General features: G+C 38.1%; 1 protein-coding gene across 2 annotated transcripts in view; it reads left to right on the plus strand.

Moving 5' to 3' along the window:
* GRB14 (growth factor receptor bound protein 14) overlaps positions 1 to 17,891 on the plus strand; it is a 126,912-nt gene that overhangs the window by 56,973 nt on the left and 52,048 nt on the right. Inside the window, exon 1 of one of the 2 annotated variants that reach the window (XM_081242223.1) lies at positions 1,100 to 1,191. The exons of the other annotated variant lie outside the window; for it this stretch is intronic. Coding sequence (XP_081098349.1) covers positions 1,129 to 1,191 — 63 coding nt within the window. The 5' untranslated portion in view covers positions 1,100 to 1,128. Of the gene's footprint in view, positions 1 to 1,099; positions 1,192 to 17,891 lie in introns of those variants that run through there. 2 annotated transcript variants of the gene reach the window in all.

Consider the following 17,891-nt stretch of genomic DNA (forward strand, 5'->3'; position numbering starts at 1 on the left):
CCCTCAAGCTGAACGCAGCATGTCATTCTCTGTGTCCTGGTTGAAGAGCACTGAGTAGGTGCTTGTTAAGGAATCGGTCCAAAGGGATTTTATAATATAAAAACTCAGATTAGTTTTACTATTGCAATACTTTTTGTCATGTTTGTGTTTCTCTTACTCTTTATTTAGACATTATTGAAAAATTTCTCATTAACCAGAAATGGACCCTTCTCCAACCCTCGAAAATACTGGAATACAATTTTTAGTTATTGTAAGAAAAAAGGCAAAATGGTTGTTAAAATTTTGAGAATGCTTTGAGCATGATTATTTAAATGCTTTGAATTGAATGAAATGTGCTCAGTTACACAGATCTGTGCTTTTAAAAAACATTAGCATTTGCAATTCATATGTTGTAGTTTAATACCCCATTTATATTTAACAGTATTATTTAGGTTGATTGTTAAGGTAATATTTAACAGGAATAGTTAAGTGTGTAGCTTCAAGGATAGCTAAAAGGTCCATAATATAGAAATTTTAGCTGTTTAGGAGACGAAATACATAAATATATATTAAAATCCTTTTATTATGACTTGTAAAGTTTAACACTTTTGGACCAATTCTAACTTCAGGATTATTTTTTGTGCCTCATATAATATGTTTCAATCTACCCATTTATCACTTTTATGAGTAGCATAAGTAAATTTAGTGCATCTGCATATTTATACACTTTAAATAGACCAATGTAAACAGTTTCTTATCTGCCATATGTTGAAATGTTTTAGTAAAGTAAAGACATAACTGCCTAGTCAACAAAGAATGGCATTGAATTGCACTGTTTTGGAAAAAAAAGTTAAGTGAACTAGATGGCTGTTAATCTGGTTCTTTAAATATCATAAACAAAAGTATCAGAATGTGTTTCCAAGGACAAAGGCGGAGTTTTCTGGGCTTTGATTGGTTGCTGCCTTGTCCTGTCCCACAGCCATCCTTAATTGGCTTTGGTAGATTGGAATCACATAAGCAGAGTGACATTTATTACTTTCCTAGTTGTTTCTTTGCACTGAGCCCCGAGATTCCCAAGGAGTAACTGTAAAAGATTTCTTTCATTTCGTCCATGATCTACGAGAGGGGATCACTCTAAGAAGAGCAGGCATGAGTTTGAGTGCAAGAAGAGTCACTCTGCCTGCAATAACGCCCATAGTTCTACAGAAAAGGGTATGTGACTTCTGCTTTTTTTCTTTTCTTTTTCTTGCTGTTTTTTAATTTCCTGTTACTGTGTTTATTAATGTGTTGGAAACTTTCATTACATATCCTGAGAGAGGCTATAATTCATTGAGGCTATAGGTGATTAAAGGATAGATTATTGAAATTAGACTAATTATTGAAATTAGACTATTAAAAAAAAGCTGGGCCAGAACATCTCTGTAGTACAAAAAGCTCCATGTGAAAGTAGTTTGGTCTCGATTTCAGGGCATTGTGATAGAGACTGTATTGAAGATTTTTCTTTCTTTTTTTTTCCCTTCTACTGTAACTTCAGGCCTCTTTGCCTTTAGTTCAATAGGCAATCTGCTAGCTATTATGTTTTATATTTGTTTACTAAGGAGCAGATTCTTTGTTTCACTATAATTCATAATACATCCATCTTCATTGTTGAATGGACTATATAATTGTTTTACTGTTTAAAACATATGGCACCAGTTTATTTTCCTCTGGTTTTCTACCCATTTCTATTGAGTTTCTGCTTACTTGCTTAAGAAAAACTTTCCATTAAGTTCCCTTGTGAAAAGGCTTTCTGTTAATTATTAATGCAGTCGATCCTGTGTGTGAAAATATTTTGTCTATTAGTTTTTTGTAAAGTTTATTTCTATGTCTTACTTGCCCCATCGTATTTTATAAGGTAATAAATACACCATGTAATGTAGCATTTAGGTAAAGCTGAATATACTAAACTTCTCTTGTAAATACACCAAATAAGAACCGTGTATTGAAGTCCTTAAAGAATCAAATCTGTTGTATAGAAAAAAAAAAAAGCACCCAAACACATTTTGACACTGTGCTTTCTGAATGGTTTTGGTGACACTAGAAACTGTAATGTTTATTTCCGTACCTGACTTTTAATGGTTAACTATTAGTGTATTTCATTAAGTCAAAGGTCATGGTTTAATTTATTTGAAAATGACAGATCTTACAATTAGGGTGTCTTTTAAAAGAAGTGTCTCTTTTTATTGTTTTTAATTTTTAGGTTTTTAATTTATTTTTTTATCCAGTTGACTACTTATTCACCAGGGACATTTTACTTGGCAATAAAACAGTATATGATAATTTTGCCAACATTTGTTCTTATCTTTCTTGATGTCTTTCTTTCATCTTAAGCAAATTTAATTAAAAATATTTTGCTTTGAGCTGGAGTCTTTATTTTGATGTAGACTTAGTAGTACATTAATAATGACCATATAGATTACCTGAGTCACTGGCAATGTGAAAAGGTATAATAGCGTATATCAAAGCTATATCCTTATGTTTGGATTCTTCTTTATCCAGTTAATACTGCAGTTTGGATTAACCAAGAAATTTTCATCATGTGGGTTTTTTGCACAACATGTTGGTGTGGTGGAAAGCATGCCACCTGGATTCCCCATTTCCTAGCTGTGTGATCTTGGGCAAGTCATTTAAACTCTCTGAGTCACTACTTTCTCACCTATAATATAATAGTGGAGAGATTTTCATTAAATGCTCTCTTCAGTCTTATTTGTGCCTATAATTCTGTGACTCAAATAATATATTTTGAATTTTCATAATTATAATAAAATATTTAAACCATTTCTTATTAGAGTCTAAAACATTAGAAGAAGATGCTCTCATTTTCAAGGATTTGGAGCAGTTAGTCTAGGGGAAATTTGTATGAGTAAATTTGTATGAGTAAAACTTAGCTAGAAAATAACATCCAGCACTGGTTGGTAAGTGGCTAAACAGGATTACTCTGGAAAGCTGTGATTATAATTGATGTTAGGTCTGAGCTGCCAATGGATACATCATTGTGATTTCTCTTGGTTCTTTTATAATAAGCTTCTAGTCAGGTTTCTATTATAATAATTAACATAAGTCAGAATTCCCTAAGCCCAAGTCCATGTTATTCCTTTCCAGTTGGTACACATATTAAATGTTCATATAATTTAGCACATCATTTGCTGAAAATACTTAACGCTATTTCTTTCTCCCGACAGTTTAATCCCCAGAGGACCCATTGTTGATAAGACTGTTCTGAAAATCTTAGTATCTCTTATTTTAGAAACTGGGTGTTTTTCTGACTAAAAAATATCCATCTGCTTTGGTCACACCATGCCTTTGTTTTCTAAGATAGGAAATTATTCCACACTTGTAATTAACTTGTTTTCTATATGCACCATTGTTTAAGATGATACAAGTTAATACAAGCATTTCTCAGTATCTTGGGGGCAGCTTCTCACTTTCCAGAGAATGTAGGTGCTTTTTCCACAGGTTTGGCATAGAGTTGGCTCATCCTGAACGAGTGGTTCTTGCAAAATAATTTGTCAACTGGAATCCTAATCATTTGAAAGGCTGAGGGCATTTCTGAAAATGCTTAATAGTGTTAGGGAGTGATTTTCTTATCAGCAAGTATATCTGATCTAAGTGGGCATAAGATCTCCTGAGATTGGTTGGGAACTTGAATTTTAAACACGGCTCTTAACATGGTATGGGTCTTTTTTGTAGCACATCAAATATACTTTGATCTTTGAGGAACAGAGTAGTTCAGTGGACTCTCTGTCAAGTAAATTGGAAAGAAATTTTTGACTTTTTCTAATTCTATCAGGATCCGATTTCCTTGATGCTAGTTAATCAAGGTTCCAGTGAAGAAAGTTTCATCATCTCTCTCAGAAATGATCGCATCCTCATCAAGTGTTCTGAATGAGTTCTGCACCTCATAGCATTTTTCTCAGATAACTAGGTTATGCCTTTTTTTTCAAATGAGAAGACTGAGTCTCTTGGATGTTGAGTGACTTATGCAAGGTCACCCAGAAGGTCAATGGCAAAGCTAGAAATAGAATCTAGGTCTTGTGACTTCCACTGTGTTTCTCTTATTAGATATGTGTTACCTCCTGAAATTAACATGTTAATGAAATTGCCTTATGGTGTGTATAACTGCCATTCAACTTCTAGTCTGGAATTAGCTTAGGCAAATCTTTTCATCTTCCTCTGCACCTCCACCAACTCCCATATGCTCTAGTGTTGAAACATTTTATTCAGACAGCAATTGTAAGCAACAAAGTGTGTGTGTGTGTGTGTGTGTGTGTGTGTGTGTGTGTGTGAGAGAGAGAGAGAGAGAGAGAGAGAGAGTATGACAATTTTACCCAGCGCTCTAATTGGGTTCATTACATCAATAAACTATTTTAAGGTCCCAGAGAGTTAACAAAAACTCAAGCATTGTAAGGCTTATACTAAGTGCAATATAAAATTCACATTCTTTTTATATAAAGGTTGGAAGGTCTGAAGGCCAGATGCCCGTATTCTGATTCTGTGGGTAGGAAGATTTCTACCTCTGTCAGACTAAAATTGTTCTGCAAATTGTTTCCAAGCATTTCTACATTCTTTAGCCATACTACAATTATGAGAGACTTTCATAGGCACACAGAATTCTAACGTGTCTTCCAGAATCTCAGAGAAAAAAGGAATACTTTTTAGAATATATATTTTATAAGAATCAAATCATTTGAAAAATCCAAAATTCATGAGTATAATATGGAGCAATGCCATTTATCAAAAGATCCAGTTCCCCATCTATACAAGAGAATAGTTTGTTTTATTCATTTCCCTCCTCATACAATTAGAATTATTGCTGTGAATTTCTAAAAACAATTTTGTAAAGAATGAAAGAATATAGATCATCATTATATCACTATTTTGCCCAGAAGCTTTTAAATACATACAAAATCAGTCCAAGCGAATGTAGCATTCACTGTGCTTTGCGGCCTGGATGCACGAGGGTTTCCTCAGCTTCATATGAAGCCTCCACTCCAGCACATCGTTTTTCTCCTTGTGCTCCAAACAGGGTTTGCTGTTTGTCCCACTGTACTTCTGCACCCAGTTTTGTGCTCCATGACCTGTAGACAACTCCAGGATCCTGTTATTGTCTGTGTCCCAGCTCAGGCTGTGGTACCATCCTCAAACTTTCTAAGACTGTTTCTTATTACATCCGTCTTCATGGTGTCTTGACTCGGGTGTCAGTGGATGCACCTTTATTACTCATTTCTCAATTCAGTAACTACTGCCATGTGACATCAATTTTGTTATTACCTTTTATGATATTTAAGTCTTATTAGCTCTCCTTAGGTGTGTATCTTAAGCTTTCTGGCTTTTCATATTTGACTTTTAGTTTTTTCTATGGGCCTTGTGTATGTTTTATATATCTTGCATTATTTGGTTTTCAAAATTTGTTGTATTTTGTCTTACAACTAGATTTTACATTTTTAAGGGAAAGACCCTTTAAATAAAGTGCTTTGTCAGTTACAGGCTGAATTTAATTTCATGTAACGGGAAAACTCAAATGACAGCATATTAAACAGGGGAGAGATTTATTTTTCTTTCACTTTACAAGAAGAATTGGTCCCAAGCTAATGCAGCCGTCCAGCAGTGTCCTCAGGCAACCAAGCTCCTTCTTGCTTTCTATTGTATCTTCCTTAGTGTGGGTCCCTTTTCCTTTTATGGAAAGATAAATGCAGATCGCTAGTCATCCGGCTCACATTCCTGGCATACAAAATGGGAAGAACCAGGGGCATACAGGCGAGTTCTGCCAGTTATTAATGTGCCACTGGGGAATAACCAGGAGCTTCTGATCATGTCTTACTGGCTAGCATTGTGTCACATGGTCTGGATCCAAGGGAAGCCAGGAAATGTAGGCCTTGACCTCCACGTACTGCCCTTCTCATCAGAATTAGGAAATGGGGAGGATGGCTTTTGGTGGGGAACTAGCTGTCTCCACTGCCAGTGACTCCTGTGTATTAGGCATGCAGAAAATGTTTGTCCCTTGGATTTTTATTATTGTCTTGCCCGGTATAGAATATAGTTATGCTTTTTGAACAAATGTATTCTGTCACTTGATTGGAGCTAGTAGAAGGTGTAGTAAGTGGGGAGAGAGCAGATTTCCTGTGTAGGGGAGGGTAATGGAATGCATAGCTGGAGACCTGAGTTTAGATGGCTGGCTTGCTTGGAGAGTGGTTGTGAAGTGGTAGTGAGCACTATTATTGCTGTTTACCTGGAGCTCTCATTCTCCCTAAACCTTGATCTTTCTTCTGCCCTTTTAATTTTTATACAGGGTAACATAGTTGCATATTCACCCAGGAAGGGTACCACATAGATGAACGGATTTTGTGTTTTCACAAAATGTTTCCTTTCCCTAAAAGTGAGTTTTTACGAAGTGTGCTGTAGTGGAGATTGTTTGTGTGTTTTAGCCAGGAAACCCTGAGTTTGAGCTCAGCTCTGTCACTGATCAGTGTTGTGACTTTAGGTGTCTTCTTTTAAACCTTTCAAAAATTCAGTTTCTCTGTTTTGCGGATAATGATGCTTCCTCACAGAACAGTTGTGAGGATTAAATAGGATAAATATTTAGAAGTACTTGACACGTAGTAGTAGAAGCTCAACAAATGTGAATTTCTTTTTTTCCCCCTTATCTGGGGGATGGCATGTGTTACTAGTTTCATAAATGGTTTAAAATCTCCCTCTTACCATGATTTAAATTATTTTTTTTGGGGGGGGGCTCTATCCTATTAAGTATTGATAGTTATCCAAAAGTTTTCTTGTAGCAAATGAATCAAACAAAAAGTAGTTGTCCTTGATACAATGCAGCCAGGGAAAGAAAGACAGTATGCCTCTCAAATTCTTGTTCCCTCTGCTTACTTTCTGTATACAGACTCTAATTTGAATTAAAAAAAAAATAATCCAACTACTATATGCTGATAAATATTTTTTTTTAAAAATCTGGGAATGTAGATTTAAATAGAATAAGATAGGTGGTTAGATTACTTCTTTCACTCTCCTAGGGAATATCAGGCAGGGACTTCTGGCTTACATATTTGAAAGAGGTACAGTTGTACCTAGTGTTAAGACATTGTTTCAGTAGACAGAGGTGACATTACTGGAATGTGAGCTATATGATGGTAGGGGCTGTGTCATCTTTGATCATCATTAGACTCAAGTGCCCAGCACAGGGAATGTACAAAGTTGGGATGTAATTACTATTCATTGAATAAACACAATTTTTGAAAAAACAAAATTGGGCTTTTTCAATACTGACCTGTCATTGGCATTTCCATCTCTGCATTTGTGTCTCTGTGGCATTCATTTCCTTTTTCCTGAATTGCATACCTTGTGCACTCAGGGCTCACCTCAGCTGGTCCACCTTGCTTTTTCATAAGCTCTGTCTCCACCCACTCCCTCCCTCCCAGCTCGTTCCTGTGAGCAATTTTGAGCACTCCCTGCCCTCCACACCAGTAGAAATAAAAACAGCTGTACTGTGTTCAGCGCTGATTACACTCTCTTTAATCCTCATAAGAACCCTACAAGATTGGTGGACAAACCCAGGCTGGGATGAGAAAAGTGAGCCCTGGAGAAGTTAAGTATCTTACCCAAAGCACAGTGCTAATGAATGACAAGTCAGGACTGAGCCCAGGTGGGCCCCGCCCCACACAGGGGCTGCCTGTCAGAATTGATGGGCACACATGTGATGCAGAGCTGCGCTCCATTGCACAGCTGCAGTGCCCTTGCCTTTCACCTATAGTCTACTCATCAGACAAATCTCACCCCCCTTTTTTTTTTTACCTGTCTGTCTGTTGCCCTCCTAGTTATTTTTTCCTCATTGTACACTCCAGTCTTACCTCACCTCAAAGATATAGTGAGTAAACCATATGTCAGAGTTCCTTGGAGCTCAGTAGGAATCTCTTGGGACTTACTAATTTTGCTTTAAAAAATTTATAATAATAGTCACTATTATGAATTGAGTGCTATCAGTTTACCACCATTTTGCCCATTTTACAGGATGAGGAATCTGAGACTCATCATTGATAAGCTAATGGTGTAGGATCTGATCCCAGAGCAGATTCTGGAGTGCACCATCGCCACAAGCACCTGGACTGAACCTTCATGAGAATGAGGGCCATGCCTCATATTAGTTTGCAAACTACAGTGTCTGGTCCACGTTTGGCAATGAAGGCAGATTAAAAATAGCTGAGCTGATTAACAGTCTAAGACTCTTGCTTGGGGGGAGCAGTCTTAGGGCTGGCTCTCCTGGCGGTACCCCAGCACCCTAAGCCAGATCTAGAAAATAAGAATCTCTTTTGGCAGAAAAAAAAGAAGTCTTTTGGTTATTTCAGATATTTCGGGTATTAAACCCTCTGAAAGATAAAGATTTTCTACCCCTGTATGATATTAAAAATGCTTTCTCTTATGACAGTTTCAAAAGAGCAATTAAAAAACCATTTTGGCTAAACAGCATCGTCCTATATTCTTGATAGTCTCCTAATTGGGCCCACATATTTGGGCTTATACATTCAGTTGTATTTGTGAAATATCAGGAATATTATTTTATAGTTTCAGAAGTCAAATTAGTTTGGATGGTTCTATCAGGATTTGAAGAAAAATTTGGACATCACCATTCTAAATGCCAAGGAGGATCTCCAGCTTGAGTTGCAGGAAAGGGGACTTTATATTATATACCACCTGAAGTGACTATATATATGCCACTCCAACCCATCCCCAACCCTTCTTATTAAAGATGTAGACATAATTTATCTTAAAAATTCAAATAGTTAAGAATGTTTAAAAATAGATTTAAATTTTTTAGAAGCTTGCAACTATTTTAAGCAGTACCTCTATAGGGTTAACAATGTTAAAGTTGTAATTTTCAAAGCATTGTTTTCTTTCTCTATTTGCACCAAGAAATAAAGACTCCCTCTGCTGGCTGTTTCTATATACGCAATTTTTCTGGCAAGTTGTGCTAAAAAAAGTGAAACACAAAGAATAACCTTTTTTGACATTCAAAAAGCTGGGTGCTTTGGGACATACATGCAAACTTATATTTGGGTTTTTAGTTATCTAATGCTTTTATGCAAGATGTTGTGTCGAAGCAGCAGCTTAAAGCAGCATGAAAATAAGGTAAGCAGAGTGGAAAAAACAGAATGAGGTACGAGCCCAGAGATTGGGGTTCCCTGGCCGGTTCTGCCAGTGACCAGCTGGAGATCCCCCGGCAAGTCAGGTCCTCTTCAGTCTCAGCTTCTTCACTTGTAGAATGAGAAGATTTCAGGAGATGTTTTCTAAGAGTCCTAACCTTTAGTATTTTATGATTCTAATAGTATTGATTCCATTTCTTTTACAGGAATATACATGTTTTACACTGATGCACATGCTTTGCACTGATATAAAATAAATATTGAGAAAAGTGAGGGAAAGATAAAATTACAAAAATAGATATAAATCAGTTATTCCTAGTGCTATCACAGTATGGGAATGTTAGATCTAGAAAGTGATAGTTTGCATGGTAAGTTCATAAAATAATACCCCCTAGATGTACCAGAAAGACTGAATATAGCATATTTCATTGATTCTATGGCACCTTAAATTACAAGAAGCATCCTTATCTTATATGCTTCCAATTAAATTATGACATACCATTGATGGTAAGTTACATCTAAGTTACAGAGAAGTTAAATGTGAGAAGATGTGCTTTTAAAAATCAGTGAAACAAGGTAGTTCCTAAAAGTGCTTCAGTTGATGCCAGACAGCTCAAGAATTAACAATAAAAAGTGTGATGTGTCCTGGACTCTGATAAATATTCTCTCTCCTCTCGTGTTTTCCCCTCTCTTCCAAACACTTCTCCCTTCACCCCTCTCCAACTTGTCCTTCTTTCTCACTGTGTGAAACAGTTATTAACTTTTTCACTTAGGCATGTCTTATGGTTATTCTGGGAACAAACGACTGCTGAAAAACTGAAATGAGATACTGGAATAACATTGTGTCCAACATAAGCATGACCAGTGGTTTTCTGCTTTGAATGTGAATAAGCATTAGCACTTGTGAAGGGTTTTTTTTTTTTTTTTTAAACTTCAAAGGTGAATTAGTCAGCACTGGCATCTTCACAGGAATTACATGAGTTTTAAAAACACTGAGGCTTCAGAGAACGCTCCTTTGATGAAGTCACTGGAAATGTTAGAGTGGGATTTGTGATTTGACCCTCTTTATTATTCGTATTGGATTTAGGTCCTAAAATAACATGAATATATACATATGTATATGTGTGCGTCCATGGTTTGGGATATTTTTAGGCTTAGGTTTTAATGTTTGCTTTCTTTTATAATGAAGTTAGAGCTGTTTCTTTTGCCTTTTTTTTTTTTTTTTTTTTTACCATGTAAAGAGCACACTGAAAGGGCTTCTGATTTCTTGCTTTATAAAACTGAGCACCCGCTTGAGTTAGGGTCTTTCTTGCTATCCCCTAGGGAGAAAGAAAGCCCAAGGAAGGTGCAGGCTTCCAGGCTCTTGGCCTGAGAAGGAGAGCAGAGAGGGTCAAGAACAGAGCAGAGCACAGGGGCTTCAAGGAGACTTTCTGGGCCCCCCTTTGCCTGCAGACAGGCTTCTCTTGGTTGGAAGCCTAGACGTGGCATGATTTGGCAGTGTCATTGATCTAGACAGTCAGGTGGGACAGTGCTAAATCCCCTGCTGTGCCAAGTTTGGGGCATTTCCAGTAGCGAGGCCACACTGGGCCTCGTGGGCCTGATGCTGGATGGGAAATGAATTCATACAGCATAAAGCTTCATCTTTGCATTTTGAATTCATACAGAACTTGCAGAAGATCTGTATGGATCCCCAGCCACACAGGTCCTTTAACTCTGAATTAGTTAATCTCTTTTATCCCCGCATGCCCTCTAATATTCCTGCTGAAATGTAATGACCTACAAATGTGTACAAATGTGTACAAGTCCAGAGTTTTTACAGAGGTGGTGTGGGGATGATTCACCTTGTGACCCTGAGGATTGTGGAAAGAGCCTGGATCCATGGTCACTTGATGGAACTGCCTCACCAGACCCTGAGCTATCCGCCTCTGGTTTCAAATGTGAGAAAAAAACCCAAACCTTTAATTTGATCAATAAACCATTGTTGGGTAGATTTTTCTATTACTTAGAGCCGAATTTGTTCCTAAATGATTAGCTCACCATGTAGTTACTTACCATTATTCTCTTATCATTTTATAATCTTACTCTGGTAAAACTGTCTTTTTAAAATTTAATTATTTCCAACCATTGAAAAAAGCTACTTTATAATTTGTGATCTTAAAAAGGATCCCCTCTTGGGGTGACCTCCTTGCTAGTTTGTAGTGATAGAAACCAGTGTCTAGCAGTGCTGGGCAAAGATGCTTCTTCCACAGACCTTCCAGCACCTGTGCACCTGTGCTTCCTCACCTCTTCCTCATAACTCAGTCCCTCTGATCTCAGGAGAGTGGTCTCTGTGTATTTTTTGTTCCATGTGTATTTTTTGCCTCTTCAGTCCTCAGTATCTTTGCTCATGATAGTTGTTCCACGCAGATGTTCTTTTTATTTTATTTTTTTAATTCTCAGTCCCAGACTTAAAATGGGCCCGAGAAGTCACCTTATCTACCTTTGTTCAGTCTGCAGATTTCTTGAAAACTTGCCTGTGTTTTCTCTTTGGTCCTATGTGTGTCCTTTCTTCCCTAGAGGTTTTTAAACCCTGTGAGGTTTCCAAGCTACTGTTTTGGAATCCCTAATATTGTCTCCTATAGGGCCATTCTTGACGGTGTCAGTCGTCCCTAAAGGGATATTTACACTGTGCCAGGCCCCATGCCGACTGCTGGGGACACAATGGGAAGCACATATTGACATTATTCCTGGTGTCGTGTAGCATGCTGAGTAGTAGAAGCTTATGGATAATAATTATGTAGTTGCACATATGCATACGTGAAACAAAGGGCCTGGACCTAAACTGGGAGTAGAATTGAAAACTTCCCCACAGAATGAATGGTTTATCTGAGGGATAAGAAATAGGAGGTGGATGGACAGTATTCTAGGCAGCAGTAGTAGGTGCAAAGGCCCTGTGTCAGGAAGGAGCATAGCTATTTCAAGAAACTGAGAAAATATATGGTCAGAGTTAGAGAATAAGGAAAGGATTATAGGGAATAAAGTTGAAAGGGGCCACATGGATATGAAATGGACCTGTTTATGTCAATCAATTCCTGTAATTCTGATATTGTGACACTATCTATTTTGAGTTAATGAACATGTACTGCTCATGCTCAAATAAAATATGTAGTTGAATATCTCTTTCAATGGAGATAATTTGATTCCCTATGACCTGATTTCTCTAAACTATGTACTGTTTTGCTCTTAATAAATATTTGACAGCTAGCAAAATAATGAAGGATAGCAATATGGAAGCAACAGCTTTTCTTGAGCTGTTAGGATCTTTGGGAACAGTCTTTGTTTTTAAATATAACATTTTGTTAGAGGTTTCAAATAAGTAATAATGAATATATTATTTGCCATTTCCCTTCAAGGGAACATATTGAGTTGCTTAATTCAAAACATCTAAGACTGTCTTCTCTTATCTTAGGACACTACATTCCTTATTTAGAAGAACATAAAAATCCAGGGCTGCCCTGACCTCTATATAAAAATATTTCACTGATTTAGGTACATTGCCTATCTGTTAAAAATAATGGAGAAAACAATCTGAAACATTAAAAGATAGCTTTATAATCTTACTGTACTTGGATGATAAAATTTTAAAGAGTGGGAGAAATAAGCTTTACTTTCGGACCTAGTTGAAATCAAATTTCTATGGGCCTTGTTTCTTATTTTCTATTAATTTTATATAAGCAATATATATAATTAATAGATATAATAAATGCATTTATTTTTCTGTTGAAAAGTTGTATACTTTTCATTGTGGTAAGATCTTGGTATTTAAATAATGGTGTTTAAATTATTTTAAATTAAATATTAATTAATAAGAATTAATATTTAATTAAATATTAAATGTGGTATTTAAATGTAGTTAATCTAAAAATCAAATTTAAATTCTCCCCAAATAGAAACTTTGACACCGAAGATAACCATGCCCGACCGTCTTTTTCCTTCTCTTTTGCTCTTTCTTCCTTCTTTTTCTAAAAAAATGTCTCTCACTTCACCCTATGGATTCTTGCTCATATAGTTATGTTTAATCTGTGCTCGTTTTTTACCTGCTGAATAATTATCCCATTTTGCCTCCTTTCTTCTCTGAAGAAACAAAGGATAAGCGACTAAGTAGCTAGTTACTTACCAGTGGGTCCAATGCCCCTTTCTGCTCTGTGGCATTGCCAAATGACCAGATGACAACCCTGAGTTTTTTTTCACATATTCTAGGATGAATCCAGTTTGGAAAGGAATGAGGCATCCCATTCCATCACTTTCTTGGGTCTGCAGGAAGGAGGAGAAAGGCTGACCGCTTAGCCTCTGCCCAGTGCTTTCCTGAAGCTTTCCACATAATCTGTTCTGAGAATCAGAATTTCCGGGGATTATAGCAGATGAATACTATGTGTGCTTTGGGGAGAAAGCAATACATATTGAATTGATTTTCAAACTCAAGCTCTGTGTTTTCAGAAATGGCCTTTGTCTTATATTTTAAATTGTTCATCTCTTTTAGTCCCTTGGCTTTAGGGGCCTCAAACTTCTTTTCTGAAAAGTTAACCATTTCTTGCTCTGTGTATTTCAACATTGTTGTGTCTACTGCTTTCAAAATGAGTTATGTTAATTTTTTAATCTCTTGCCTCCACTTACTTTTTATGGAGGGCAGCCTAGGGGAGTTGAGGTATAAAGTATATAAACTGCCTTGATAAGGATGTCAGTCAAAACAGAGATCTGCTCCACCCACATTCCAGCATATTCTCTGCAGGGGCTACTGTGTCTTTATATTACATTTTCATTGCTAGATGCCATATGCTCCCGGCACAGTTTTTGAAGCTGTAAACCACTCTAAAGGCCAAGGTTGCTCTGATTGTCAGGATTACAGTGACACTGAGGGCTTCCTCAACACAGCCTGTGTGCACACTGTTGGCTGTCCTTGGGAGCTCTCTCTGTTCCTGCTGGCGGGATGTTATAGACAGATCTTATCAATGCATGTCTTTCTTGCTAATCAAGTGTGTCTGCTCATTGATGAGACAAAGAAAGTTCCTGTTCTTCTTTAGGGTCCAGGCAGGATTTCTTCCTGCTGGCATACAATTGCAAATGATCTCGTGGATCAATTGATATGAATTCTTCTTACGCTATTTTTTACTTTATATAGCAAGGTGGGGATTTGGGCCACTGAACTGGAAAGGTATAATATCCCTTTATTAAGTAGCATGATTATATGACCTTCAGATGTCTTTTTACCTTTCAGTATGTAGAGGAAACAGGATACCACTATTTTACTCCAATGATTCTTAAGAGCAGCCCTGCCATTTGGTTTTTACATGATCACAAAAGTTTGTACACGGGCTTCCCTGGTGGCGCAGTGGTTGAGAGTCCGCCTGCCGCTGCAGGGGACACGGGTTTGTGCCCCGGTCCGGGAGGATCCCACATGCCGCAGAGCGGCTGGGCCCGTGAGCCATGGCCGCTGAGCCTGCGTGTCCGGAGCCTGTGCTCCGCAGTGGGAGAGGCCGCAACAGAGAGGCCTGCGTACCACAAAAAAAAAAAAAAAAAAAAAGTTTGTACCTTAGTTTTAATCCGTACTAGTCTTATATCAATATCTTTACTTATGACTTGACTTTTTTTCTTAAACAGGAAGGTTTAGTATAGTAATATTTTTGGCATGTTCAACTCTACTAGAGAGTTAAGGCTTAGATTATCTTTCCCTTTTTCATATATTTCAAGGAGAAATAAATAGAAATAAAAATGAGATTTTTTAACAAAGCCTCCCCATCAGTAGTGTAAGGAATTTTTCATAAGTACTGAATAAATCTGAGAGATGACAGGGACTTACTGCTGTGGAAGATCAACCAAAATAAGTTTTTATCGTTCATAGATGAATGTGTAGTTTGGACAAATGTCAGCATTAAATGGGATTATTTTTTTTAAGAAGAAGAGTTTGAAATGGAGCTCAAACAAAAGTATTATTTTTCTCCTAACAGGTGTTATTAATTTAAAAAATGAGTACATGCACTTATTCCAGAAATTTAAGTTAGCCTTGTCCTTCTAAATTTATGTGTCTCAGTTCTTGGCAACTTATTTCTTTCCAATTTGCAGCAAAATCAACTGAAGAGATTAATGGCATTTCTAATTGGTTAGGTATCTTCTTCATTTTCCCCAACTTCACCTCTTACTCTATTCTTGCCCTCTTCTTGAATTTGGCTTAGACTTCAGAATGTCTCCAGATTTTCATTTGTTAATTCCTCTGATATAAAAACTAGAGCATGAAAAATAAGAGGCATGCTTCTGTTACCCCAGGTGATGGGCATTTATTGTAAGAAAGCCTGGGGTAGTCAGGAAGTCTCAGGAACCTGTCTCGTGGCCACCAGGTCATTCCCAACCCCCTGTTTCCTGGTGTGGAATGAGCAGTGGCCTCTGAGGGCACTGAAATGGCAGCTCATCATTGCTCCACATGAAGGAGCAGCCCCAGGGTCGGATCTTCTTTTCCTCTCAGGACTGGTTGTCTTCATGTTGCTTTTGGCAAGAGCACCCACCAGTGTCTGACCCAGTCAGTGTTAACCACAGCAGCATGGTGGATAGCATTTCTTAGCATCTCAGCAATTGTCTGGCACTGAGATTTGTGTGAAGGCACTGAAGGCACAAACTTAAAAACAATAGCCTACCCAGATGCAATCATGGGAGCACTGAGATTCCAAAGAGATCTTGGGATCTTCATGAACCACATGTGTTAACCAAAAAATGAAGGAATTGAAGTGAGAGCTCAGACACTTGCACCTGATTTTGGCAGTGTATTTTCATAGCCTTTTTCATGTGACTTCACAGCTGCCTCAATGACTTCAAAACTCAGAACTGCCTGCTAATGGCAATATTAAGTCAATTCTTACCTAGGATTATTTATAAGAAAAATTGTATATCTTTTGCTCTTTAAGAAGAATTTTAATTTCCTGAGGATTAAAATTTAATCAATCATATACTTTGTGACAGAAAAGATTTTTAAATTAAAATTTACAAATATATATTGAGTACCTGTTATGTGCAAAACATTTTGGTAGGCTTTGCAGGGGTACAAAGTTCATTTGTTCCAAAGATCTTTATTAAGCCATACATTGGCTTGGGCTAGGTCCCTGGGATATCATGTCATATGGGGAGTAAATGTAGATTTTCCTTAAAGGAACTTACTAGTGCAGTTGAGGAGAAAGATATTCAAGTAGAAAATTACAAAGTAAGAGCTCTAAGAGGGACACATTATAAAGCCGTGGGCAGTCAGGGGAGACTTTCTGGAGGAAGTGCTGTGGGAACTGGGGCCAAATGATAAGTAGGAATTTGCCAAATAAAGCATATTGTTGGTGGCTGGGGCAGAGATTTCAGGTAGAGGATACCTCATGAGCAAATAGAAAGAAGAGGTTGTAAATGTTTATCATATTTGGCTAAGGTCAGAGTGACCTGTTCCATAGGCTGATTTGCTGGGGAGTGTGCATGCTGTGTGCGTGCTGAAGAGTTTGGGCTTTATTCCCACTTTATTCCCACTTCCCACTTCCCTGGTTCTCTATCTCTCTTTATCTTTCAGACTTTCTTGCCTCTAACTCACCATTAAATATTGCAATTTCTCAGGGTTCAGCCCTAGATTCTTTCTTTTCTCATGCTTCTTCCTTTTCTCCCTTGTCAGATATATCCATATCCACAAGTTTACCACCTATAAGCTCAATGATTCTTAAGTCAATTCTGAGCTGAGGATCTTGCATCCCTGTTACTATGGTCGAGCTTACCACTTCATCTCCCTCAGGGCCATGCTCCCTACTTGCCGTCCCTGATGACTTTTTTTTTTTTTTTTTTTTTTTCCGGTATGCAGGCCTCTCACTGTTGTGGCCTCTCCCATTGCGGAGCACAGGCTCCGGACGCGTAGGCTCAGCAGCCATGGCTCACGGGCCCAGGCGCTCCACGGCATGTGGGATCTTCCTGGATTGGGGCACGAACCCGCCTCCCCTGCATCGGCAGGCGGACTCTCAACCACTGCACCACCAGGGAAGCCCCCTGACTCCTCTTAATCCTTAGAATCTGGCAAGTTTCTTCTTGCCCCACAGACTTTGCATGGCTTTGGTTCCCTTAGCTTGAAATGCTCTTACCCTCTCTTTGCCTAGCTACTGCCCACTCCTTCTTCAGGTCTTGGCCTGAATATCACTTTTTCATGGATATCTTTCAGGTCTCTCCTAACCCCCATTATATGATTTAGTAACATACTGAATTTTTATGTCCTACTTTGTGACTATAGTTTTTAATACTGCTTTCCCCACTATGCTTTAGCTCTCTGAGGGCAACAGCCAACTCTATGACAGCCTTATATATATATATATTTTTTTTTTTTTTAAGGGAACTTTATTTTTATTTATTATTTATTTATTTTTGGCTGTGTTGGGTCTTTGTTGCTGCAAGTGGGCTTTCTTTAGTTGAGGCAAGCGGGGGCTACTCTTCGTTGTGGTGCGCGGGCTTCTCATTGCGGCAGCTTCTCTTGTTGCAGAGCAGGGGCTCTAGGCACGCGGGCTTCAGTAGTTGTGGCACGCAGGCTCAGTAGTTGTGACTCGCGGGCTCTAGAGCACAGGCTATGTAGTTGTGCCACATGGGCTTAGTTGCTCCGCGGCATGTGGGATCTTCCCAGACTAGTGCTCGAACCCGTGTCCCCTGCATTGGCAGGCGGATTCGTAACCACTGTGCTGCCAGGGAAGCCCAATGACAGCC

This window comes from Mesoplodon bidens (genome assembly GCF_964165515.1).
Source record: "Mesoplodon bidens genome assembly, chromosome: 8".
Taxonomy (NCBI): domain Eukaryota; kingdom Metazoa; phylum Chordata; class Mammalia; order Artiodactyla; family Ziphiidae; genus Mesoplodon; species Mesoplodon bidens.